This window comes from Homalodisca vitripennis, chromosome 2, assembly GCF_021130785.1.
Source record: "Homalodisca vitripennis isolate AUS2020 chromosome 2, UT_GWSS_2.1, whole genome shotgun sequence".
In the NCBI taxonomy this organism is placed as follows: Eukaryota; Metazoa; Arthropoda; class Insecta; order Hemiptera; family Cicadellidae; genus Homalodisca; species Homalodisca vitripennis.
In genome coordinates this window covers 137816776-137843847 of record NC_060208.1, presented here as the reverse complement: position 1 = coordinate 137843847, position 27072 = coordinate 137816776, and the positions used below count along the sequence as shown (strand labels likewise).

The 27072-nt window shown below is 32.3% G+C and overlaps 2 protein-coding genes across 2 annotated transcripts; both read right to left on the bottom strand.

The window, feature by feature from the left end:
- Positions 1-429: 429 nt before the first annotated feature.
- On the bottom strand, positions 430-25162 carry LOC124354781 (RNA-binding protein 8A). Its single transcript, XM_046805482.1, has 5 exons — positions 25024-25162; positions 5105-5242; positions 3840-3976; positions 3477-3601; positions 430-716 (listed from the first exon to the last, which is right to left on the bottom strand). Exons 1-5 carry the CDS (start codon positions 25082-25084, stop codon positions 689-691), a joined length of 489 nt encoding a protein of 162 aa, XP_046661438.1. The 5' UTR covers positions 25085-25162; the 3' UTR covers positions 430-688.
- LOC124354780 (putative methyltransferase C9orf114 homolog) lies at positions 16968-25162 on the bottom strand. The gene is made up of 2 exons (XM_046805481.1): positions 25024-25162; positions 16968-18313 (listed from the first exon to the last, which is right to left on the bottom strand). The coding sequence occupies exon 2, from the start codon at positions 18200-18202 to the stop codon at positions 17114-17116; it is 1089 nt and encodes a 362-aa protein (XP_046661437.1). The 5' UTR covers positions 18203-18313; positions 25024-25162; the 3' UTR covers positions 16968-17113.
- Positions 25163-27072: the final 1910 nt, after the last annotated feature.

Genomic DNA, 27072 nt, shown 5'->3' with positions numbered 1-27072 from the left:
CTAAAATATTATAAACTTAATTTAAAAATTGGTTAAGTATTATTGTTTTTATTTTGAAAAAAAAAGGTACAAATGTTAACATTTAAGATTGAAATAGTTATTCAAAAAGCTATCAGTAAATATAAAATACTGCACCATTACAACTAAATTTACCAATCACAATCTAGGATTAATAAAACTGCTGTGGAATTCAGAAATGTCAAATTTTGTATGTTTCTTTATTTCACATCATTAACTCATAAAAACTTGATATCTGATTGGGAAATGTGTTGTCTTGACAGGTCTGGTTCAAATAACTTGTCATTTTGTATCAAAGTAAACATTTAAACTTTACAAAAACTTAAATATTAATTTCTGAGACACTTGTAGGAATCAATAATTTACTTGTTTTATGTGTAGGAAACAATTAAAATATACCAAATACAAAAATAATTAAATAAACATATTTATTGAATTGGTTTTACAACAGTAAAATGCAAAATTGGTGACTTAATTTACTATACATTTTCTTCAGGTTATTACGATATTTCCTGTAATTTGTATATTACAATAATGACTTTAGAATTGTTGATGAGTACACAAAAAAATCACATAAACGAAATGTCACTTCATAAACTCTTAACTAAACTCTTGTTACATTACAAACTAAACATCTTAAAATACATATAACATGTTAAATGTCCATGGTTTATCTCCTTCTTCGACTTCTTCTGGTCCTGAAACAAAATATCAAAATAAGAATACACCAGAAATTTCAAATTGTTTACAAATAAATAAAAGATAAATCCCACATGTACATAGGGATTTATGGTCTTCTGGCGTACATTACTGATACTATCAACAACTCATACCTAATTTAGCAAAAATATTAAACCATTAGATATTCTATATTAATGTTTAATGTTACAATTCTTACTATATTAATTATTAATTAAAATATGTTACATAGATCTGCATCAAATATCACATCTTCAAAAGACTACATCTGGCCTGAGTATCTTAACCCTTTCCAATCGGATTTTTTTCACCAGTCTGCCCCCTCAGCTCGTATTTATTTTAGCATATTTTCAGTAAAAACCCATTTTTAGCAAACTGGAAGTCAATAAAGTATATACATTATTATATTGTATAATAATTTAATTTTTCTTTCTAATTTATAGTATAGAGATATAAAATTTGATACATACACTAATAAGTTTTATATTTATATTTAGCACAGTATGGTATCATTCAAAACATTCTGCAGGATGAAGACCAGGATTTTTTGAACACGTTTTACAATAGTAAAGTGTTTCCTTTCTTCCTCCTGGCACCTTTATATTGCTACAAACAGCACAGTCTTTAGTGTTTTTTGTTGGATGAGCTGTAAGAAAGTGAGGGTGTTTGTTTAGCCTTTCTTCTTTTTCTACTGATGAAGGACGACCCCACTTCAAACTCATAGGGTTACGGACATGGCCTACAAGTTCAGTGATGAGGATTTCTCTGAAATTCCTGTGTTGAATTGTTTTTTCTCCATGGTTTTGTTTATTCATGTTGAACAAGAGAAAGCTATTTACTATTGCCACTTCCAACATCCAGAAAAATAGCTTTCTCCACCACTTCAGAGATTCACGGGAAAATTTGTAGGAGGCAATATAGTGGTCTGCTTGGTCCACGCACACCCATATATTTGTTATACTGACAGATAACTGTTGGTTTTTGTATGTTTATTTGATGATCCTTGCCTCTTCTTGAGATGGTGTCAGTATCATTGTTTGTAGAAATTACTCAACATTACTACATCACGCTTAGTCCGCCAAGCTAAACTAAAGTGTTGTTTGTATGACGATAGGTCTTAGTGTCATATTTTTTCAGTTTTAGTTTGCCGACCAATCTTAGTTCAGCTGTCTATTAGTTCCTGAGAATGCTGTGCGATCGCAGCACCAATCAGAAACATCATAGGCCGGCTAAAAATAAAGTAAAGCTAACGTCATTGCAATGTCGGATGGCGTCCGACATACGAGTGGAATGGTAAAATAGCAATGTCGGACAATGTCCGACTCACAAGTGGAAAGGGTTAAATGCCAACAAGTTTGCCAATTACTGTTTTAGAAGACAGAGCTTTTGTGATTTCCCAACTAAACTGTACAGTATGGACAAATAATTTTTTTTTATATAATAAGTGTACATGCTACACACTATAAAAATATTCTATTAATCTGTAACATTCAACTACGAGGGTGGTCTAAAACGTTTCTGACCTCAACGTGAAGATGGTAGCACTCGCAAATAAAAGCTACTGAATTTTGTGTTCATCTGTTGACAGTTACTCACCAAAGTTTCAGCCATATTGGACGTGCAGTTTTTATTTAACAGTCGTTAGAGTGAGTTTATATGAGTTTTTATTGTGAAAATGGATAAAATCGAGTATCAAGCGGTCATTAAATATTTGTTTTTGAAAGGCAATACGCCTTCGCAAATCGAAGATGAGTTGGATTCTGTGTATGGGGACTCTGCACCATCACTTACCACAGTGAAATTTTGGGCTTTTGAATTTAAATGTGGCCGTAAGAGCTTGGGAGTCAATGCATTTGGGACATGCAAAAACTGCAGCTACCGACAAAAACATCACCAAAGATCACCAAATGGTGCTAGACGACCACTGAATTAAAGTGAGAGAGATAGCAGAGATTATGAACATGTCAAAAGAACGTGATTGTCACATATTAAATCAACATTTACGCATGAGAAAGCTGTCCACACGTTTGCTAACATTAGACCAAAAACGTGTTAGAATGAAAATTTTCAACGCTCTTTTGGCGCAGTTTAGGCTAAATAAATTGTTTTGGTGCAGATTAATTATGTAGATGAAACTTGAATACACCATTATATACCCAAAAAAAATACAGTGTATTGCAAAGGGGGAACCGGCTCCAAAAAAAACTTGTTTTTCAGCTGGAAAAGTGATGGCAACTGTTTTTTGGGATGGTCATGAAGTTATTTTATTCGATTATTTTATTTTTTTAAAGAAAAAAAAAACCATTACAGGAGTATACTATGCATCATTACTTGACAAGCTAAAGGTAGAACTTACGGAAAAACGGCCACATTTGCAGGAAAATAAATCCTGTTTCACCGAGACAATGCACCATCTCAGCGGTTGCCGTGGTGAAAATCCACAAATTATGGTTTGAACTGCTTAACCATCATTTAACTCACCAGATCCAGCCTCAAGCTTTTGTTCCCTCGTTTAAAAATTGCGCTCGGAGGACAAGATATTCATCAAATAAAGAGGCAATCACATTCGTGATCAATTATTTTGCAGATAAAAATGGCGAGTACTATTTGGACGGGTTATAGAGATGGGAGCATGTGTGAAGAGTTACAAGGAAAAATTTCTTGTATCTTTGTTAGGTCGGAAACTTTTCAGACCACACCTCATATTACTTCATTGGTTAAAACAAACACCAAACTTAAAAAGAATAGAGAATACTTACTTTTTTGGACCTTTGACAAAACACCAATCAACTCCGATCTTTTGACCAAGAATATCAGAACCATCGAGAGCTTCTCTGGCAGCTGCAGCTTCTTTGTACGACTCATACTCCACTAGAGCGTAACCCTACAGGAAATAATAATAATGGTTGAAAAAATGAAATACGCATAGATACTAAATATGATATAGTACAACTATGTTGATCAAGTCTAAACCATTAATATTTTGTAGGCCCTAACTTGAAAATTTTGTTACACAATTACATAAGGTACCTATGAGTGACAAACAAGTTCATTCACTACTTTTAAACCAACATTTTAAAATATTAACACATAAACTTCCTAAAGAGAGTTCATTTATTTACCTTCAGGAAACCAGTTCTCCGATCCAAATTCAGATGAATGTTTTTGATTTCTCCAAATTCTGAGAACTTGTCATGTATATCGTCCTCCTGAGCTTCTTCGTGAACGGACGTGACAAACAGAATCCATCCTTCAACAGCTGGAAAATAATGAATGATTGAGAAACTAGCTTTAAACTACATGCCTAACTATCTTAACAGTGTATCAAAATTTTACAACAACGTAACCCAGCAACTCTTCTTAACCCTTTTCATTTTGATATTGCTGCTCTGGCAACACCATGGATCACTGACTATTCAACGTCAATGTGGCTTTATTAGAATGCAGTTAATGTTGTCAATCTTGTTTACTTTGCCAAAGCTGTTTTAATCCTGATAAATAAAAAAATGGCATGTATTTTATTCTACCTGTTAAGTTGCACTGTTGAACTAAACTTTTGTAACAAAACTGTGAGAATCTGATAACACTGACGTTTTTATGAATTGCGAGTGCTGTGTTGTGTTTCCTGCCGATAATGTGTTAGTGATTTATATAATTTGAGTTCATTTACAATTATTGCTACTTAAAATGATGTAATACTACTAATCACTGTGTAATTTTAAATAAAGTATGGTAGACTATGTTGGTTTAGTTGCTACTACAAAATGTTCTCGAATATCAGGGTAATCAAAATATTACATCCTGAAATTGCTTTTCATATTCTTTTGTGAAACTTGTACAACCCTAAATATGTTTATGGACTTAAAAAGTTTCTGAATAAATTAAACCCAAAAAATCTGTAAATAATTACAAAAGTACGTATATATTTAAAAAATAATTTTTGTGTGTGTTAGAAAGATAAGTAAATCTTAATGCAGCAGTTTATTTACAACTAACTGGCAATAACTGTGCTATTCTATAAATAAATAAAAAAACAAACATTTCAAAAAAGGGTCATTTGATTTTCAAAACAGCTTTTATGTATATTTTAGTTCACACCTAAGGAAAAAAATTAAATGCTCAATGTAATGCTTAACCAACATCTATAGGAAATTTAGATTCTGCATTACACTAAATAAGTTCATTAGAATATTTTATTTAAAGCCATTCATTTTTTGCTAAAAATAAATTCAATACAAAGGGAACAGTGGTGTGGTTTAGGAAATTCAGGAAGAAACGGTGGGGGAGGAAAATATAAGATAGATGGATTATCATACATATTATCATTAATCTGGTGTTACACAATAATTGTCTTAATTTCATACAAAATCATGACAAAAACACTCACATCTTTGTGGACCAGGGTCCTCGTCCTCATCCACATCCATAGACTCATAATCTCTGATCTCCTCTCTGGCAGTCTTCTCAGCACCAAAACCTCTGCCTTTCCTCTTCTTTGCCTTTTCTTTCAATCGTGCTATACCCTCTGAAACAATATTTAAAATCATTATGACAGCTCTTAGTCCCACTGAATTATTACAAAAATATACAATAAGAATATTACGCCTTTAAGGACTTTGCCAGTAAATCTATATGATGTATAAGCAAACATTAGCTCAATAATATTGAACCCTGTCTTGCTGTATTACATAGCTACAGTAACTAATACTGTTCAGAAACTAACCAGTAACACTATCAATTACTGTTAATCTTCCTAAAATAACTGAAGCCTTTAAATTATTGCTTTCTTTATTTTTGATCACTTTTGGTAAAAAAAAAAACTATACAGATTACTACTATACAGATAGTTGGGAGAAGAAGGATGATCCAAACTGACATTTTAAACCGTTAAAATTAACATTTACAGCTACTGGAGCTCTTGTCTACTACTAATGTTGAACACATCCAAGCAGTCAGACAATATTTTAGCACATCACCAGTTTTCCTTCCACACATATAATCTATCCTGCCTGTATGTTATAGAGTTTTCTTTATTTTCTTATGCACTGACAAGACTGCACTGACATGTGTTATTGCTGACAATCAATGCTGTTTGGCACAGGTATCGGTTTGATTAAGGAAGAGTTCATTTGGTATTTTACCATACTAAAGATAAGTAACGTGCTATTTGATATTTATTTTACTTAAAGTGAACTAGTGCTTCATATTTATTTTCTAGAAATTTAAATATTTTAAGATACAAAAAACATTTTAATTTTTTTAAATAAAGTATTTTACCAAAATATTTGGATGCACCAGTAATGGGGCTAATACATTTATATATATATATATATATATATATATATATATATATATTTTCAAAAGCTGTGTGTTCGAATTCAGAAGTGGGATCTTTAGATATCTTTGTTTGATAGGTTTGGTCCAAAAAATATAACAATGTTATAAATATTTACTTCTACATTTTTCTGATTGTTTGAGCCCAAGGTTCATCTAAGTAATATATTACATAACATAACTGAGCTCTGTTCTATACAACTCTAACTCCTTAGCAACTGAATGGTTATAATTATTCAGCATTCCTTTGTTTAAATAGGCCATCATTGTGATCTGCAAACTATATATCTGACACATAACTTAAAATGGGGAATCTTTCCTTATTTTTAGTGTATTTAAAAGCGCCTCAAACAAAACTGCTGCCATTTTCCAATACAGCAGTCTAATTTCTAACTTATTTTTCATAGAAAAAGTAATTTTAAGACATTATGGTTAGTAGTGATCTGGAAGTACTCTCACTGTGCCTCAACATAAGGCATCTGCCATAGATAAGGCATCTGTGTCAAGAGCATAGTGCAATGCAGTTAATACACTAGTATTGGGACCAATATACTATTTTGTTATACATAAATTTATGTTGTTACTCCTCCATGGTTTTTGATGTAGTATTACGTTCATAACAATTGTGTATTGTGTTACTGACATATTACAGACCATTATATTGTTCCCAATTTATTCTGCTGTCTGATGTAATTTTGCGCAAGATGCATTTCAATGACAACTACATGTCACACAAGTAGTTCTGGCGTTTTCTACTAGTTGTCAGTACTTTCATGGTCCTCTGTCACGAGTGTGTGGGTGAGTTTGCTGTCTGAAACAGTGCAGACAGCTACCACATGTTCTTGCATGTCACACATCCTAAAGTATTTCATGGTTTTATTTCTAGTGTTCATTTTACCATAGAAATAGCCCATGTACAAATATACGATTGGCTTTGTTTGTGTCATGATGACACAGACATGTATAGTGAAAATGACTTGGTGAATAATATAAAAAAAATTGCAAAAGGAAACTACAGTCAACAAACTACAGTTGTTTTACATTCTACAAACCTGCCTCTGTCAAAAACATAGTTTTAGGTACAAAAAAACCCATTAATGGGATTAATTTTTTTGTATTATCAGCTGATTCAGTCACTTCCTAATACATCTATCAATACTTATTGTTGAAACCTGCTGGTTATCCTACAAACCTAATTTGACTGTTTATTTGATCTCAGAGTGCATTGAAGTTATCAAATCAGTTTTAATATTAATTTTGAATAGTATTTTTGCAAATCCAAACAGTATTTTGTTATAATAAGAAGTAATTGTTATTATAAAACCATTTCAATTGCTTTTGCTATGTATTAATAGGCCTATAAAATGCCATTTTTCAATCTTGGGACGAGACATGCTGGTGTCAATCATCAATCATAAGAATTTCATTGTAGCAAGAGAAAGATATTAAGAAGCATATCCAGAAAAAAATTCATAAAAGATTGTATGTAAATTTAGGTACTTTTTACTCATTTGGAAAACCATGTCAACAGGATAACAGTATGGTGACTAAAGATTTTGAAGTAAATGTTTTGGCCTATTTTGAAGCTTGACCTGGGAATTCTGTTATACCTCAGCATTAATATTTAACACTTTACATTGGGGTTGTTCCAACACGAAATCAACACACTAAAATAACAAAATTTACTTGACCACCTCAGAATTTGATATGAAGGTAGTCCTCATAAAGTTTTTTTCGTTAAACCTCCAACTCCATCACCTGGTCTTTTTCTATAGGCAGTAGCAGAAAATGCTACTCTGTCTCTTTACCAGTTTTCTTATTTTTATATTGTGTATCACATCCATCTGAGTAATCAGAAATCTTTTTTAGCTCTGACTTGAAGAATCATCTAAATCAGAGGTCTCCTGATTATATTATATTTATGAGTGTCTCCTTACATTTTTCAAATAAAGTGCATTGTAATAAAAAGAACAATTTTTAACTAAAAACAATTATTTTGTTAATAACTAAAATGCTGTCTTAGGGACAACCATCTTTTGATAACTCAAATTATAATTATGATAATTATTACCATCATAGTGAAATTAAGTAAAGTAAGGATATATATATATATATATATATATATATATACAGTATGATGTTTTTACAAAAACTTGTAAACATCCTTTCTTAAATTATTATTTAACTATGAACCAATTAGCCTCCTACTCTGACATTTTTAAAATGCATTTTTTGAGAAAATACAAACTTACATTTGATTTTCAACAAACTTACATCAGGAATCAGAAATGTTATGGTGATTTCAAAAATATGCTGGTTGTGGTTTTTTGGTGGATATTGATAAACTTTGCATAGCCGTAACTTTGAAACTAATTGAAATATTTGGGGAGGAAATTAGCAATTTTTAAAATCTATATGAGGACTACCTTCATATCGAACTTCAAATTCTGAGGTGGTTATGTTTATACCCTGTGTTGATTTGATATGGAATGACTCACTGTTCTGTTTATAGGTTAAAAAAAAACAGTACCTTAAACAGTACAGAGTGCAAGCTCTACTTCTAAGTGATGAAATCGAAGATTAGCACATTGTGACTGTTTAGTTGAAAAGTTCTGAAGCAGTAATTTCTTTAGAAACATCGTAAGGATTGATCAAAGTAATTTGTCTGATGTGCGTGTGAGCGATAGGAGGAACACCTTTACTAGGTTACAACCTAAGCTCTAGTGGTACGAGAAAGGCACAGCCAAGCAAGATTTTCATTTAACTGTTGGAGTGCGTTATTAAATAAGTTAATCCACACTTACTTAAGTTAAATTAGTTGTTCACTTTAATTTAACTGATGTGACATATCTAGAAATGATAGAAAACATACTACTAAGTTCTATTGAAGATCCACATCCAGATTTATCCTCCACTTAATGTCACAGTAAATGTGATGTATCTCATGATGAACACAATGGAGCTACAGCTTATATAACCAGTCACGGCTGGATAAGGGTCGAATTTTATGTTCTGTGCAATACAGAGGGACACACGTAGTGGCCAGGGAAAACATCAAGGGCCTGGCGAGCTGAGGGACAGGACGTGGTCATAAGTTTCCACGCTGTACAGAGAGGCCAAGGCCACCCATATTGGTTCCATCAGCTGGGAGGCCAATCTCATAATTTTGAATATGAGTGCAAAGAGTTGGACTCTCAATTGTATATTATCAATGTTTTTTCCTTTATGTTCAAGTGTGTGAAAGGTTAAACAAGTTATGATCTGAAGATTCATGTATTCACATTCATTCTTCTTCTCCATTCTGCTGATTAAGAAGTAATAAGGAGCCTAATACTAAAATTATAGCTTTGAATTCCTTTTATTGGAAACTTTCATTAATACTTGATTATCTGTAATTAATATTGATCAAGCAAACATACATTAATCAAAATTAGTTCTAGCAACTATTGGCTAATGCCTCCTTATCTCACTGGGAATATTGTTAAAATGTCTTTCAATTTGAATATGCTTATTAACCCTTAGCACTAAGATGGAAATAACAGAGAATTCTCAGCAGGTAAGATGGCCGCCACACATGCAACCCCCATCATTGCAGCTATGCAGGTCGGACATTTCTTTTTGAGGCGAATATTCACAGGTCAGGCAGCTACGAACAAGACATGCCTCTACGTTGCCACAGCTCGGATGACCACACGCAATACCCACTATACTACGTCACTATTACTTCAAATATGAAATAAATTCCTCTTCCTCTAGGCATGAAAAGTGCTGCTTTATATCAGGAAATGTAGGAACTAAGTAATTAGGTAGTTCAAATTATTTCGTGACCTAGGTTCTAATCGGAATAACACAAATCATTCTAACACCAGATTTTGATTATAGTGACGGTGATTTTGATGTTTAAATGCAAGGGACACACACAAGTTCATTTACTTTGTTTAGCTGAATTAGTTTATTACATTATTTGTAAATTTTAATTCCTTACTAGTTTTTTTTTATACAAAATATTCAAAAAGTAACAGGAATTTAATTTTTTTTAATATTTATTTATTTAACTTCATTAATGTTGTCACCTTCAAAATAGTCCCCATTAGATATTATGCACTTGTGCCAGTACTTCTTCCAATCCTCAAAACACTTCTCAAACTCATCTTTCAGATAACCTTTAGTTCTTTCAGCAATGCACTTAATGTCATCTGTGCTTGCAATACAATGGCCCTTTGAGGTTCTTTTTATTTTTGGAGATAAAAAAGTCACACAAAGCCAAATCTGGAGAATATGGAGGTTGGGGCATTGTTACAATACTGTTTTTGGCAAAAAATTCACGAATAAACAATGAAGTGTGAACAGGTGCATTATCATGGTGTATAGCCAAGTCACAAAACCAGGCGTTATCTTTTGGATTTCTTCACGAAAACGGCAATGAATTTGCAGGTTTATTCCTTAATGACTCTTTGACCTTGAGGCAAGATTTCACGATGCACTATGCCATTAAAATTGAAGAACATAGTGAGCATAACCATAGACTGCACTTGTCGAACCTTTTTTGGTCTTGCCAACCAAAAATGCCTTCACTGTGATGATTGAGCCTTAATTCTGACGTCATATTCGTAAACCCATGTTTAGTCACGTTTCAGTTTTTCTGAATCATCGTTGACTTCGTTTAGTGACTCTTGACAAGCTTTCATTTGTCACTTGCTGTTTCTGTTCAAAGCAGTTCAGATAGATGATTTAAATTTTTCTTATGTATATAAATGTATGTAAATTTTTTTTTTTATCAGTGTAAGTATTTAAATCTTACCGTACATCAATATCATGGCCATTTTAAATTAAGAAGGCGGAGTGATTTGGAACTACTTGGAAAGATAAAACCGATCTGCTAGTGTTCAGTTGTAAGCAGAGAACCGACAGGGTGGCAGTACATGTAGTGCTGTTCCGTAGCCGCCCACATATAGAGGATAGTACATCACGTATCGAGTGCACTAAAAGACAAGACTGGACCTTGAGCATGGTCCTTAAGCATCCGAGAAAAGTTTAAAATTATTTGTTTTATATGCAAGATTTAAAATAATTTCTTTTATATGATCCAATATTATTCGTTTAGTTAATCAGTTTTTATAAATATTCAAAAATAAAGAATGAACCTTATTGATTTTCCTATTTATAACTAATTTATTTAGTACAGTACAGTGACAATGTCATAAATAACTGATTTAATTTCAACATTAAATCAACTTTTGTGCAATCAATATCACAACAAATTAAATCAGATCATCATGAATCCAACAGGCTCAGGCCACCAGTTTTTTCCCCTTGTGATGAAAACTGTGAAACATTTGAAACATTTTGAACTTCTTTCAAACCTTACTTCTCCAGGATGTCCTGACTCAAAAAGTTATATTTTTATCAATCTGTCAGTCAGCTTCGTCCCAAAAGCAACATAAATTTTATTCAGAGTACAAACTAGTGGTGAAACTGTAATAAATTTTTTTCTGCACTGAAACAATTGACTAAAAAATCAGAGTTCACATCATCATGCGGGGATTCCAAATGTGCTCTGTACATTCAGATAATGTATTAAAATATTCAATAAAATTATATCTTAGCTGTTAACAGATTTGGATCATTTGAATTGCAATGCAAAGTCAATCTTATTTCCAGTAATTGTTTTCAACTTTTTAAAATTGTGTATAAACAGTGTCTGAATATATAGATTGTACACTGTAAGAATTCTGCACTCCATAAACAATGAGTTGGCAGTGATCTCATGTGGCAGAATAAATGAAACTACTCTTTTGAAGCAGTAGCACATAACTGTAAACTATTGAGAGTGAAAAAGATTGTTTGGATTTCACTACATCTATCATCTATCATCATTCTTTTAACCCTACAACTGGCAGTCGCCTGATTATCAGTCGATATTAATGTTTCTGTAGTGGGAGTCGCCTGAAAATCAGTCGATTTGACACGTGCCCGTTTGACATCTGTTATAATCAATACACGAACTAAACTGCAATGATTCATATACCACTGGAATCAGAAATAGTTGCTGATTTGTTCGATGTATTTTGTTTTGTTTTGTATGCCATGATTTAAGTATAACATATTGAAAACGAGAGTTGTTTGTAAACAGTCGGCCATTGTTGTTGTATTGTTACCCGGTCGCGTTATTCTTGTCCATCTAAAACGTAAGTTTATTACATGAAATAAGTGTTTTTATGTAATAAGTGTGTTTATTTATGCGTATAAATTCTCGTATATTGTGTTTTATCAGTTTATTTTGTCATGTTATGAAGAAATATATGTGAAAAAATATATTAGTGAGATTTTGTGTTCTAGGCTACGTGCAGTGTTGTGATAGTTTTAGTTAGCTTTAGGATCATTTTCATATGCGATGATCATGATATAAAGCTTCTTTATTTATTTTTATAAGCTTACTTTTAATGTATTTTATGAATTTTTTGAGTAATAATTAAGGTTTTGATGAATTTTTGTAACACAGTCGTATCCATAGCAACGAATTTAGCCGTATTGTACTATCTTCAGATTAGAGTATTTCATAATTGTTTTAATTTAAAAAAGTGTAGTAAACTATACATTTTCTAAAACTATAAAAAATTTTCAACATTTTGGGTATTTTGGAAATTTTTTTTTTTCACACAATATGTCTTTTATAGGTGCACCCCCACCACTTTTACATACCTTTTTTATTTTTTGAAAACAAACTTAGTAAAAAAAAGTGATAAATTTCTCATATATTTTTGGGTTTTTATTTCCATGAATAAAAAGTAAATTTTCTTGTGAAAACAGTGATATATAATACATATAGGTTTATAATCAAATTATATTAAAAAAAAAAAAAATAAAAACCAATACTACTGCAAAACACCTCAAAATGGCCTGCCACTTGAGGAAATTTCAACTGCCAGCTCGAGGGTTAAATTAAAAGATAACAAAAGAACAGTAGCAAGAATCACATTTCTTTGGCAATGAATGTTCAACACTTATTTTATAATCCACGTAGAGTTAAATTTCAACATCAGACTTTGGATTTACAGATTGAGATTCCTAGTAACTGTTACTTATGGTTTAAGAGACTTCAAGGCAAGAATTCTTATTCTCCTTTCTACTCAGTAAGAATATATGGATCTTATGCTTGTTATGAAAACTTGGAAGACAATTAACATGGGTGTACCAATACAGGAACACAACAATTCAGTAGCCTAAACATATCTGGATAATGACTTAGGAATTTCTCAATATTTAATATGCTTCTTATAAGATATTTGAACTGTGATCTCATTAAAGAAGTACAGTTTCTAAAACTAAGTTACAGTTGTCATTTTTCAACAGACTTCCAATTTTTTTTAAATAGTTCAAATTTAGGATATTTAATATTCGTTAAACCTAAAAAATGTAAAAAGCAAGATATGACTTTCATTACACTTATCAATAACTCTTTTAAAAACTAAAATTGTGTGTATGTTAAGTTTGGCTTTATCTTGGATGGTTGAGAAATGGTGCCAAAAATACTTATTTTCACATTTTGTTGCATTACAGCATTTTTAACTTGCTGTAGATGCTTACAGTAGGAGTCACGAAAGAGTGCAGTTGGCGGCGACCAATAGAAAGGATAGGCCAGCGCGACGTTGCCACTCAACAGGTCTCCAACAGCCCGGCACGGCGCGCTGCGGTTACAGCGAGGAACAAGTTCGGCAACGTCGCTTACTCCTCATTGGCTGCTCCAAGGTCACGCTCCAAATAGGCTCCTCCCTCAACTGCACTCTCTGGTGATCCCTACTGTAGTGAATTATCTAAGTTCTAACTATTTCAGTCCAAAAATTATCTTATTCAACTTTTTACAGATGTTCAAATGTAATCTGTTATTTTACAGAGTTCTACAACTTGAGCTGAACCATAGCCAAAACGTCTGACACTTTTACCGTATCACCGGTCTGTGAGACCGGAGGGGAATTTCATGTTTCTGAAATTGGCACTACTGGTGTTCGGTTGCCCCTTCCACGCTCAGTAGCTGTCAACTGGTCTCTCCTGAGCCATTATTGATCGGTTTTAGTTTGTCTAGGGCGTTTGACCTTGAATCGGTCCAGCTATTTTGTGCGAGCTACGGTCTACTGTACTGGACGATACGGTTACTGTAACTATTCTACCGGTCTGTCATACCGGGTGATACGGATAACGTGTGAATAGTTATTACATGTTTGTATATATTAGTTTTTATGTTATATTGTAACTTGTTATAATCATGAGTGACTCGGAAATTTTAAGAGTGAACGATGGAAGATTTAACAAGCGACTTTTACAACTCCTACATAACGTTGAAGGGGATGATAATGACGATGAACCTGTTGACGATTCGGATGAAGATCCAAACTATGTAGTGTCTGATAATGAACTAAATCAAAGTGAAAGTGATGATAGTTTTGCTGTTGATGAACCCCAACTGGAAGATGAAGATGACATCCACTATAGTGTCGACTTTTTTTTGTGGGAAAGATGGTTGCATATGGTGCAGAAAGGACCCACCCAAGCAGCGCAGAACACCTCAACATAACATTTTGAGGGGACCATTACCCGGGCCTACTGCAAGAGCAAGAGCCTTAGGTAACAATCCGACTGAACTACAGGTATGGGAGTGTTTATTTGACAATCATATTATAGATGAAATAGTATTGCACACAAATTCTACATTACGAAGAGTTCGAAATTCTTTTGATGAGCAAACAAATACTAGCCAGTATAAAGATGTTGATAACATAGAATTAAAAGCTTTATTAGGGCTCATAATCCTAAACTCAGTGCTGCGATCTTCACATGAAAAGGTAGATTCTATGTTTGATAAAGGAATTATCAATAAACCAGTATTCAGAGCAACCATGCCGAAAAAAAAGGTTTGAGGTTTTATTAACCTGTCTACGCTTTGACAATGCAAGGACGAGGGACCAACGGAAAAGGACTGACCCTGCAGCACCTATTAGTGAAATATTTGAACATTTTATTGATAACTGCAAAACTTTGTACTCACCTGGAGCCAACGTTACAGTCAATGAAATGCTTGTTCCTTTTCGGGGTGGCTGTAAATTCCGAGTCTACATGCCCAAAAAACCAAAGAAGTATGGGCTTAAAATTATGTGTTTGACAGATTCTAGTTCATCGTACTTGGTGAACGCATACCTGTACAAAGGCAAAGACACTGATGGAATTGGCCTAAGTGAGGAAGAAAGACGACTCAGCAAACCAACGCAATCAGTTGTACGCTTATGCAAGCCAATAGAAAATAGTAACAGAAATGTCACTGCTGACCAATATTTCAGCTCAGTTGAATGTGTAGATGAACTTGGTGACAGATCCTTGACGTATGTCGGAACATTGAAAAAAAAAACAAAAGGGAAATTCCACCCGAGTTCTTACCCTCTAATAATAGACGTGTTGGCTCAACTTTGTATGGTTTTGCTGGAAATACAACACTCCTATCTATTGTTCCAAAAAAAATAAAGCTGTTCTCCTAATTTCGTCTATGCATCATAGTATTGAAAACGGGAAAATAAAAATAAGCCTGAAATCGTTTGCTACTATAATAAAACTAAGGCAAGAGTCGACTTATTGGATATGAAATGTGCCATTTATTCTTCCAGTCGTAGGACAAGGAGATGGCCTCTAGCCATATTTTATCAAATGCTAGACATCAGTTGTGTCAATGTATTCATAGTGCATGTTTCTTTTTGTGGAAATCCACTCATTACAAGATTTGAATTCATAAAACGTCTGGCCTTAAAACTTATTAAGCCTCACATGACAAGACGCCTAGAAATTCAAAATTTGCCAAGAGACATTAGACGCGTCATCACGGAGTACGTTTGAGAAACAGAAGCTGCAAATCCTAATGAATGTGTTCCTAGTGACAAACTGGAAAAACGGAAGACATATTCCAAGTGCCCAGCTGCTAAGGAAAGAAAAACCAATTACAAAAGTATCAAATGCGGACAAACCATCTGTTTGGAGTGCAGCAGAAAGTTGTGCATTTCATGTGTTCAGAATATCTAAAATCTGTGGATACTTTTTTTGTATGTACTTATGCCTTTTTTAAGTTTTAATTGCTTTGGTAAAAATGTATGTGTATTTCTGATACTTGTAAATACAGCTTTATACTATACCAGTATTCTAGAATATTATTTTCCATCCTAAATTTCCTAAATTATTAATTTTATAATTTTTGCAATTATGTTAATTTAAAAAATATTAATTGTGGTTTTGTTATCAACAGGGAATAATTGTAAATATATTTTGTGTTTAAATTTGAACTAAAAAATAAGAATACCCCAAAAAGACACGGCACAAAATTGACTAACTAAAACAAATAAAATCTGATAAGATATGATTATCATCTATCCCAAACTTATTCAAAAAGGTTCAGTAGTTGTTGAAGATATTTAGTTGTTGTCCATAACGACAGAAAGTAACGTACAAACAAGTGTATAGATTAATTTAAAACAGGTTAAAACAAAGGTGACATTGCTATTTGGTTTGTTATCAAACAAATCCATAACTGGTCTGTCACTAATAGATAAATTGTAATCAACGTTTAAATTTTATAGGAATTCAAACTTTTAGTATACAGTTCCTCTCATACATGGAAAGTGTTAAAAAAAAAAAAAAAAAAAAAAAAAAAAAAAAAAAAAAAAAAAACAATTGGTAGACACTTATGAGTACCCTAAGACAAGGCTATTGATAGGTGTAATGAAAGTAATACCTTGATATTTGAATTGTTAAGATTTTACAAGTGTTAAACATCTTAAATTTCAACTATTTTAAAAAACTCAATAAGGTCTGTAACTAAATTTTACTTAGTCATATGTATTATCTTTTCAGACTATGGAAAATAAATAAAAAACCATAAGTAGCATACATAAAAATAATTTAATAGCGTTTTACTTGGGAATCTAACAACATCTTAAAACAAACTTCACACTCTGAACAAAGGTTATTTTACCCAATAATATGAATTTAACAAGAACTGCTAATATAAAACTAATAACTAAATTCCTCAACGATGCAACTTGGAGATTTTAGTTGTGATTTGAGCCAAGGAAATCAAAATAGCCTCTTCTGTTCTAATTGTTCTTGATCCTTGACTGGGACAAGTATTGAGATACTTGTCAAAAAGCAGTGAAACATCACTCACTGTCAGGCTTTCATCACATTCCAAAGCAGACTCTAAACCATCCAGGCCTCCAAAAACCACCAACATGTGTTTAAAATTAGTGAACTGAGAATCATCACTCTCCTGTATAGGGCTCCCCTTATCAGAGGTGCCAATTGTAAAATCATAACCTTCTTTGTACGGAGACTTTGTGAAAATATCACTGAAGGATTTAGTGATGCGAACGTCGTAACCCCAGTAAACTCCCAGTTCAGTCCTGGGTTGGGATGGAGGAACTACGCTACCATACATTTTCTTGGTTTCCTCCTTTTGAGAGAGAAGTTTGACAGTAACCCTGACACCAGGGGTAAGAATTTTATCCACGCACACATTTTTGAGCAGACCAACATTAACAAGGGAACCTTTCCCTTTCTTAACTGGTTGGTTGGATACTACACCTTCTCTGTAAGGAAACACATCTGACTGCCTGAGGTGGTGAGGAGCGTCAAGAGGGTTGAGTAAACCAGCATATCGCAAGTCATTATGCATTGGGAAGAGATATTTCCGCAAGTATTGAGGACACTCCAAGTACTGTAGCAATTTTGCAAATTGAATACAACTATTTTCACTTGGTCGGTGTACACCATCTTGTTGTGTGCTACCATCATCAAACACTATAACTTCATCAATACGGTATATGCAGGCTGCCCTAGCTACTTGACCTGCAAGATAAGTACGTAACTCTAATGTCTGAGCATTGTCTAAAATAGATCCTGGGACTGCAATACTAACTGTGTAAAGTGGAAACCGAGAAGGAGTAACTTTTCCATCGCCATTGTCTTCAAAATCATCTCTTTGCTTTTCTACTTCTTTGCTGTCTTTCACATATTCAACTGCTGCTTTCAACAATTTCTGCTCTTTCCGTTTTTTCTTTTCTTCTTTTCTTATTTTGTTTAAATTTTTAAAAGCTACCTTTGGGTTGATGGAGGACATTTTCGTTGTTTCAGGAAGTATTAATAAGAAGAATTTGTAGAAATCGCTTCTTGATCAGTATATTTTACAGTCCCAATTCTTTTGAATCCCAACTTGAATTCCAAAATCAACCTAAAATAATAAGATCAAAGTCAGTCAGTCCGTAATCATTAAAATTTTATTAAGTATATCAATATTCCCAATGTAGTACCTAAAAACATTGAGAATTGGTTTGCTGCGAAGAATGGGATGAAAGGAGAGGTAGGGTTCATTGATTTCTTCAAAGAAAATCATTGATCAACTTTTGCAATGTTTCAAATTACTAACAAAGAAAAAGCTTCAAATAAATCACAAACTGTTTCATGATTTAAACAATGATATGTTAACTAGAGATTAACCAGCATTCGGGACGTCTCTCATAATAAAACAGATTTAAAAGCTGAGAGAATCAATACACTATCCATGAAGATTGTTCATTCATTGGTCAAACCTATCAATGACAGGAATATTGTGGTTTAATTTAGACAATTTTGTCCCTAACGTAAATTTAAGCCAACTACAAAAATCAATCATATAGAAAAGCATTTCTATTGTACCATTATGATTTTCTGTTTTTTAAAAACTACAGTAAGAGACATATCATTGCAATCCTGGCCGTATTGACAGTGTTACGGCACCTCACCTCCCTCCTTACGCGGCAGTGTTGCAACATTATCAGGTCTGCTGATTCTTAGTATGAAGGCGCTCTGGTTGTTTATATCAGTTTTACCTTCAATTATTTTTCACGTGTTTATTTTTATTTACTTGCGTTCTGTGTCATAGTGTAAATACGTGTCAATTTAAATCGTGAAAGTAAAGGATTCAGGAAGATACATGAGAAGTAAAGATGAGCAGTAATGATCACTCGATTGTTGAATTATCCAATCACTAGTTATTCTTCTGTTACAGCCGGCAACACTACACCACAAACATAGGCTTTCATTGATATGTCTTATACTATAGTTTGAAAACAATCAACCATTTAAGACCATGAAAAACTTGTTTTTGCACCACTGCAAAAATCTAATATATGGTATTTTAATATATCTCTACAAATCGGAACGAGATGCTGATTTCAGACAATTTTGTCTACAGTGTTGTGTAATTCTTACACTTTGACTGTTCATTGTTTCCAGTTCATATCTTGAGTGACAAGAGTTGTGATATTGGTTCTTGACATTTTCACAAACATGTACACAGTGTAATATACACATACAGTAATAGTTTAGTATTACATAATGAAACCTATAAAATATGTTTCTTCTAATAGTAGTATACTTTTTATGATATTATAATAAGATCATATGCGTTATACCACAATGTTTTCTTGTGTTCAAGTTTAGTAATTAAACCATTTATATTAATTTATTTCTGTTTTATATTTTATGTCAAAATTAAGTTTAATTTAAGAGAAGGGTATCTCCAAACTACAGCTTGCAGACAAATCCTGCCCAATGGCTTGTCAGAAAAAAATGATAGATATTAATTACATTTTACCTGTACATATCTTATCTTTAAAATAATTTTTCGAATATTATTTCTTATATACGTTTATATTATTACACTATTAAAGTATTTTACTTCAATATTGGCCACGACTAAATTTTTGATTATGTAGAAAGTCAAAGGCTAAATGCTCAATCCTTGCAAATACAAGCCTTCTTGGTATTCAGTTTATCACACTATTTTCAACAAGAAATAGTTGATCGTGATATGGTGAAAAAATGGGCTCGTAGCCATAGAAAAGTGAAAATTTAGTGCATTGATAAATACGCTAAGGTTTATCAGAATGCTAGGTTCACCTAATGTCACAACCCTCAGTGTATCTTGTACAGATCGAACCAGAGAGTGTGAAGTCTGGAGAGGGACGGGTGACAGTCTGCAACACTGTCCTCCACCTTTCACAAATATGGTTCCACACAGTAGAAGCATCAATAAACATTAATAGCTTCAGTTAAAGAAGCGACTGATAGTGACCACGTTAGGTATGGTGAGGACTGTTCTACATGCTCTTATGTAGAGTGTACAGGGAGTGGAGGCTCGTATGCATGCGTTAACCATGGTTTGAACTAGGTGGTTCATACTATAGTATGAGTAAGTTATTGGTACCAAACAAACGCCAATAGCCTAACCTAGTGTTACTTTCTCACTCTTAGTACCAGTTACCACAATGTGTAAGACTAACCATCAGAAAGAGGCTACTGATAAAGAAAGTTTCAAAATATTGAAACTTATTATTAGTACGCATTTTTTGATGACAAGTTAGTAAAAACATGAATAGAAAGTTAGTAATGACTTTGTTGATGTGTTATATCTCGAAAACCAGAAAATTTACTCAGCTTATCTTCAAATTTAGTTTAGCGCCAATCAAAAGATAAGGCCACTGACTGTCATTAGTCTCCAGTTTCAAGATGCCTGCTGGAAATTTGAATGGTATCCAATTTCTTTGAATGAGTCTATGGAAGTGTCTGATTCATGTGAAGATTTTCTTTTTAGGAATGATGTAACATTAAGAAGGAAGAGGAAACAATATTATAATGTATAAACTCCAACTTGAGCTAAATATAAAAACTATGGAAAGATTCTGCACTTAGAGGTAAAAGATTTTGTTGCTCTAAAAATCAACAAATTTATTTGGATGTTTGTGTGAAATATGTTAACACACATAAACCTCCCATATTGCAATATTTTGTATGTAATTGGTTTATTAGGTAACTAAATACCTTTCTTAATGATCCAAAATGCTTAATTTATTTGGACAGTTAATCAAATGTTATTAAATTTAAATAACCAATCAGATGCATGATACAATAAAATGAATAGAATATTCAACTAATGTTTAAGGTTTACAGGTATGTTTAGACCACTGTATAAGACATTTCCAAATTGTTAGTTGAATTACCAGTAACTTACTGACAATTCAACTAACAAATTAATTTATTCCTTTTTAATTGGTCATCATGTGTATTCTGAGTGAGAGTAAGTATGAGTTCATCATGTAATTTTGTTTTTTTGGCTAGAAAAGATATATTTGATCAGATGTTATGGTTATGTTAGATTTGCTTATTTATTTAACTTAAGTTTAGTTTTATCCCCTATTTATTTGTTTCTAGAGAGTTTGGTAAAATTTGTTTGCATTATTTAAAAATGTACTTTTATCCACACTGGTAATGAGATTAACCGATTACAATCGTCCTTCTGAACAAAGCGTTGAGGTTTTAAACATGAAAATGACAAATAATAATTACAGTACATTAAAAATGGAACTGCTTTTCTTGAAAGATAATAGGAAATTATGGTAAGGTGAATTTACAAGTTTGTTTGGGGCTTTGTCAAGTTGTGTTTCCTAGCTACCAATGCCGGAGGCATTCATGATGAGACTCTAAATTGATCTTTTAGTGATAGGTACTACCTTGAGGTTTTCATAATAATTGTTGTTTTTACCTTCGGTGGTGCCCCGTACTTACGGCCAGAGGCACTTGTGTCAGGATGATAAATAGTTTTATTTTCAGAAATTAAACTCTAAATTAACAAAAACGTTGTTTAATTGTTCAAATTCCTCTGATATCAGCTTGTTGTTATTTTACTTATCCTAAGATGGTGCTGATGTTGGCAGCAACCATTATGAGGTAGGTTAACAAGACTACGTAATACTCAGCTCAGATGTAGAACAAGGAAATATCGGGAGACTAATAAGCGGACCAGTCTTGTTATTATGGATTGCTTACAACTTAATACATTACTAATTTTAATGAAACAAATTTAACAATAGCATAATAAATAACAAAACCAACTTTGCCCTAGACCTAACTAGCAGAAAAACTGTAATATTTGCAGCTTGCCTGAATATCAGTAAACAAACGCTTTTATAAAATGAAGTTAAGGATTCTCCCCTAGGACTAGGAGCCAAATCCACAACTTAAAGCCACTTGAACAAATATCATCACTTTTAAAAGATATCTCATATAATTTCTTCATATTCATCACCAATTTGAAGTTCTCCAAAAATTAGTTACTTCATGTTGTTTATTTTTTAACATTAAAAAAATTAACAACATGAAGTAACTAATTTGTTACTTAATAACTAATGTTTATTTTTTAACATTAAAAAAATTAACAACATGTGATCAATTAATAAACTTAAATCACATTTTAAGGTAAATAAATTGTAATGTCGAATAATTAATCATTGGATAAAATCAATTGAAACATTTGGTAAAACATAACCGAATAACAAGTGTAGGCCGCTTATTAAGTCTATCCGGAAATATTAATCTACATGAGAAAAGTAGTTCAACTTTTGATGTTCTGTAGTTTTCATCATTTCCACAACTTAAAACTTTTTTTTTTGTTCAAGAAGATAATAGCAATAGGTTAATAATGCAAAACTCATCTTTTACCACCCCGGCCGTTAATAAAATAATATTTACAATTGATTATTGCCAGCTCTTTTCAATATCTAGGGTAGGGTACGATAAGTGGACCCGGTTTTTTATATCAAAATTGGTAAATGATATTAATTAATCATAACCATTGATATAATAAATCGATACTAATTAATTATTTCCAACAATTAACTTAAATAATCTATATCAAGAGCTGTAAACACTTTCAAATAATACACGTAAGGTAACATTTGATTATTAAAAATGGCAGTAAATTTTAGAAAACTACACGACATTGCTTTGAAAGATGATAGGACGTGTTTTTCGTGGCTTCGACATGTTGGACTCGTACCGAATAACCCATTTTGTGAAATTTGTGGGAAAGAAACAACTGTAACTGTGAGAGGAGCAAATATGGTCATCTTCAGTTTTCCTAATCTTAGTTAGGTATAATAATTTGTTAAATGATCACTGTAAATATTAAATTCATATTTTAATTTAAAACATGATTGATATTGAGGACTATAGATACTTTTATATCGATTGATGGTGTAGGATTTGAGATGCGAATATTACTTATCTATGATTACATCCTTCAATATAAAAAACCGGGTCTGCTTATCGTACCCTACCCAATATCTACATTGATTAACAATATTATTCCAAATTGGCCTAATTCAAACAAAGTAAAATCATTTAAATAATATTTGAGTAATAGCTGCAAGTATTACGGTGGTGTACAAGTGTTATTTGTGTCATAAGCTGTCAGAAACATTTATCCTTCAAAATAGTAAAAACTAAGTTAACTGAATTTTAGGGTATTCTTTAATAAGCGGCCTACACTTGTTATTCGATTGCTATTATTGAATGTTTCAATTGTTTTTATTCCTAGGATAATTCGATATGGGTAGGGTACGATAAGCGGACCTGGTTTTTTATATCGAAGAATGAATCATTGATATCTAATACACGCATCTCAAATCCTACACTATCAATCGATATAAAAGTATCTTTAGTCCTCAATAACAATCATAAATGTTTTAAATTAAAATATGAATTTAATATTTACAGTAATCAAACAAATTATTATAGGTAACCAAAATTAGGAAAACCGAAGACGACCATATTTGCTCCTCTCACAGTTACAGCTGTTTCTTTCCCACAAATTTCACATAATGGGTTTTTCGGTACGAGTCCAACATGTTGAAGTCACAAAAAAACATGTCTTATCATCTTTGAAAGCAATGTCGTTTAGTTTTCTAAAATTGACTGTAATTTTTAATAATAAAAATTACTTTTAAATAATTGAAATATTACATTACGAGTATTATTTGAAAGTGTATATAGCTGTTGATGTAGATTATTTAAGTTAATGGTTCAAAATAATTTATCAGTATCGATTGATTATATCGATGGTTATGATTATGTAATATCATTTGCTAATTTCGATATAAAAAAACCGAGTCTGCTTATCGTACCCTACCCTTCGATGTTACAATTTATTTAACTTAGCATATGATTTCAACTTATTAGTTACAGTAATTGGCGATGAATATGAGAAAAATATGTAAGTTAAGATATTTCTCACAAGTAACGAGATTTGTTTAAGTGGCTTAAACATGTGGGTTTGGATTCTGGTAAAACATGGGGTGAGTTCTTTCTTCTAATTGATATTAAGCTCCAGGGCAAGTTATAAATATTGTACGGTTTCTTTGATATCTAGGTCTAGGCCATAGATAGTTTTGTAATGTTATTGTAAAATTTACATTTCAAAAATCGTAATATACGAGATTCTTCTTGTTACAGTTTTGTATTATAACTCTTTATTTTTACATATTGAAGTTATATAATATAACAAACTATACAATAATAGCAATTGAATAACCAGTGTAGGCCGCATACTATATAGTCTCCCCAAATGTTATTATACTGAAAGATGGTTTTGTTACCTTTTATAAATACACATAGCCTAGATAGTTTTTATTCATAATTAAATTATTACTTTTTTATATATAAAAACAGCTAAACTATACTATTAATTGATATACCAATAACGTAATTCAGTTCAAAATGTTGGTTTTGGTAGTTTAGTCAGGGACTTGGATAATTTGATTGTGGTGGTGGCCACTGATTACCTATACTGCATTCAGCATTATTAATTTGAAAAAAAAAACTCAAACATTTAACTTTACTTGTAAAACTGAAACTAACTTACGCAGGTATTTACAACTCCTTCTGTAGTGAAGCTAACCTACATCATACAGCCTGACCAAAAATAAAAAAAAACTTGTAGTTCCTATGCTAATAGAAATACAATCCCAGTCATTACAACAACTCAATACTAAAACATGAGAATAGGCATAATATTATATAGATTAAAATAAATCATAATCTAAATAAAAATATATAGTAACTTACGGTCACCCTCGTCGTCTACCTCAAATTCTTCCGCATTGTCGAGTTCTAAAACATCAGCCATGCTGTTGTGGAGTTCTAAAGTTCAAATTGTTTTATACTTAGTGCAGAATGAATTTTAATAATGCAATACACAATTATGTACAAAATATCTCCGAATATATCTCCTACTGCAACATTCAATAAATTAATTCGTCAAGTTAGTAAACAGGTAAGGTAGCACAAATCTATAACACCATTGGTCGTTCGACTCAACACTCCACTCAGCTAATCCAGGCCGCCAGCCACAAAAAAGGTGGCAAAAGAAAAAGAAAAAAAAAAAAACTTCACTCACTAGAATACCGGTACAGACTTAGAGAAAAGGCAAGAATGAAAAACCGAAACAAAGTAACCGAATCTAGAGGTGCGAAATCGAAACGTTTCTATTGTGACAACCATTCGAAACTGCTCAATAAAATGTCAGCGGAAATATATATATACTAATTAATAATTAATCACTGAGTTAAAAGAAAAGAACTATTTTTCACTTAAATATATATATATATATATATATATATTTAAGTGAAAAATATTTTATATATATATATATATATATATATATATATATATATATATATATATATATATATATATATAACATAACCTAAGCAACTTTCATGATAACTGTACCAAAAATAGGTTTCAACTAACAAATAATAGATGTGCATATATCAATACACAAATAGTTGTAGATACAATAACATGAAATGCCTGCACACAAGCGCGCGCGCGTGCACACACACACTCTTACACTTTTATATATATAACGTACAATTTTTTAAAACTTGTATATATAACCTACACACACACACACACACAGAGAGAGAGGTGCGCGCTCGTGTTCGTTGTGTGTGTGCGTACAACAGTTTGACTCCCTTGCTTAGGTTAGTTAGTTGCTTAGGTTTAACAAAAACACAGCATACAGTATATATTGATTGAGGGCAAGGTCAGCACATTGAACATTTTGAATGATGACGTACAGTGAGCATTCTAATTTGAACAACTATTCTTAGTGCCCCCCCCCTGCAGCACAAAAAAACTTTATAGCAACATGAAAATTACCTCACAATAAGATGCCATACGTGAGGTGGATATGTATATAACCATAGTAAATGCAGAAGAGGATTTCAATAATACTGTTCTTTAAGGTTTTTAGCATAAAAAATCCCCTTGAAATTCGTGCAGCAACAATGCCAATATGACTAAACCACTTTAAACCTGATTGGATATGTACACAACAGATCTTACTTCCTCTTTGTGAGATATTAAGTGGAATATCATGAACCTTACCTGCATACAGGGAAAGTTTGTTAGTTGCGCACCAGTTTCTTATGATGTTAATATGAAAAATTAAGATATCATTCTTCTCATGAGGTAATTTACTTTGCACAAAACACAGATAATCAGCGAGGAAAATAGCTTTACAACTTGAGCTCTTAGGCTTTATGAAAGGTCGTTGATATAGACAATAAGAAATATGGAGCCCAAAATGAAACCATGCAGAATACCATAATATGCAACATCCTGTCTCAGAAAAATACCCTTTCAGATACACAGACTTTTACTTATTATTCAAATATTACTTTAATGTTATACAGCTAAATCACTAAAATCAAGGAAAGACAGTTTACTAACAAAACAACTATGTTTCACTGTATCAAAGGTCTTATATATGTCAAAGAATTTACATTAAATTTCTCCTCTAAACAATCAAGACAAACAGAAACGAGAGACTCGACAGCATCAACAGTGCTTCGCACGATAGCCAAAGTGACAACTAGAAAATAAACGTTTAGACTTCAAATAACAAGTGAACTGATTGCAAACAATGTGTTCCAAGACCTTTGGCATAGAATAGGTATTATAGATGTTGCATTTAATTTACATGTTGATTTCTAAACACTTTCTTATAAACAGAGATGACTTTACTACATTTTCATACTCTTGGAAACATGCTTAGGCTAGCTTAACAATTTCATTCAATTGGTGTATTAAGACCTCGCATATTTATTT

Bases quoted from the DNA above. Each gene is read 5' to 3' on its own strand.
- LOC124354780 (XM_046805481.1), bottom strand. From the start codon at position 18,202: ATGTCCTCCATCAACCCAAAGGTAGCTTTTAAAAATTTAAACAAAATA.
- LOC124354781 (XM_046805482.1), bottom strand. From the start codon at position 25,084: ATGGCTGATGTTTTAGAACTCGACAATGCGGAAGAATTTGAGGTAGAC. The intron at 3,977-5,104 runs GTGAGTGTTTTT...ATTATTTTCCAG, and splicing joins GGACCCTGGTCCACAAAGAT to CTGTTGAAGGATGGATTCTG. The intron at 3,602-3,839 runs GTAAATAAATGA...TATTTCCTGTAG, and splicing joins GGAGAACTGGTTTCCTGAAG to GGTTACGCTCTAGTGGAGTA.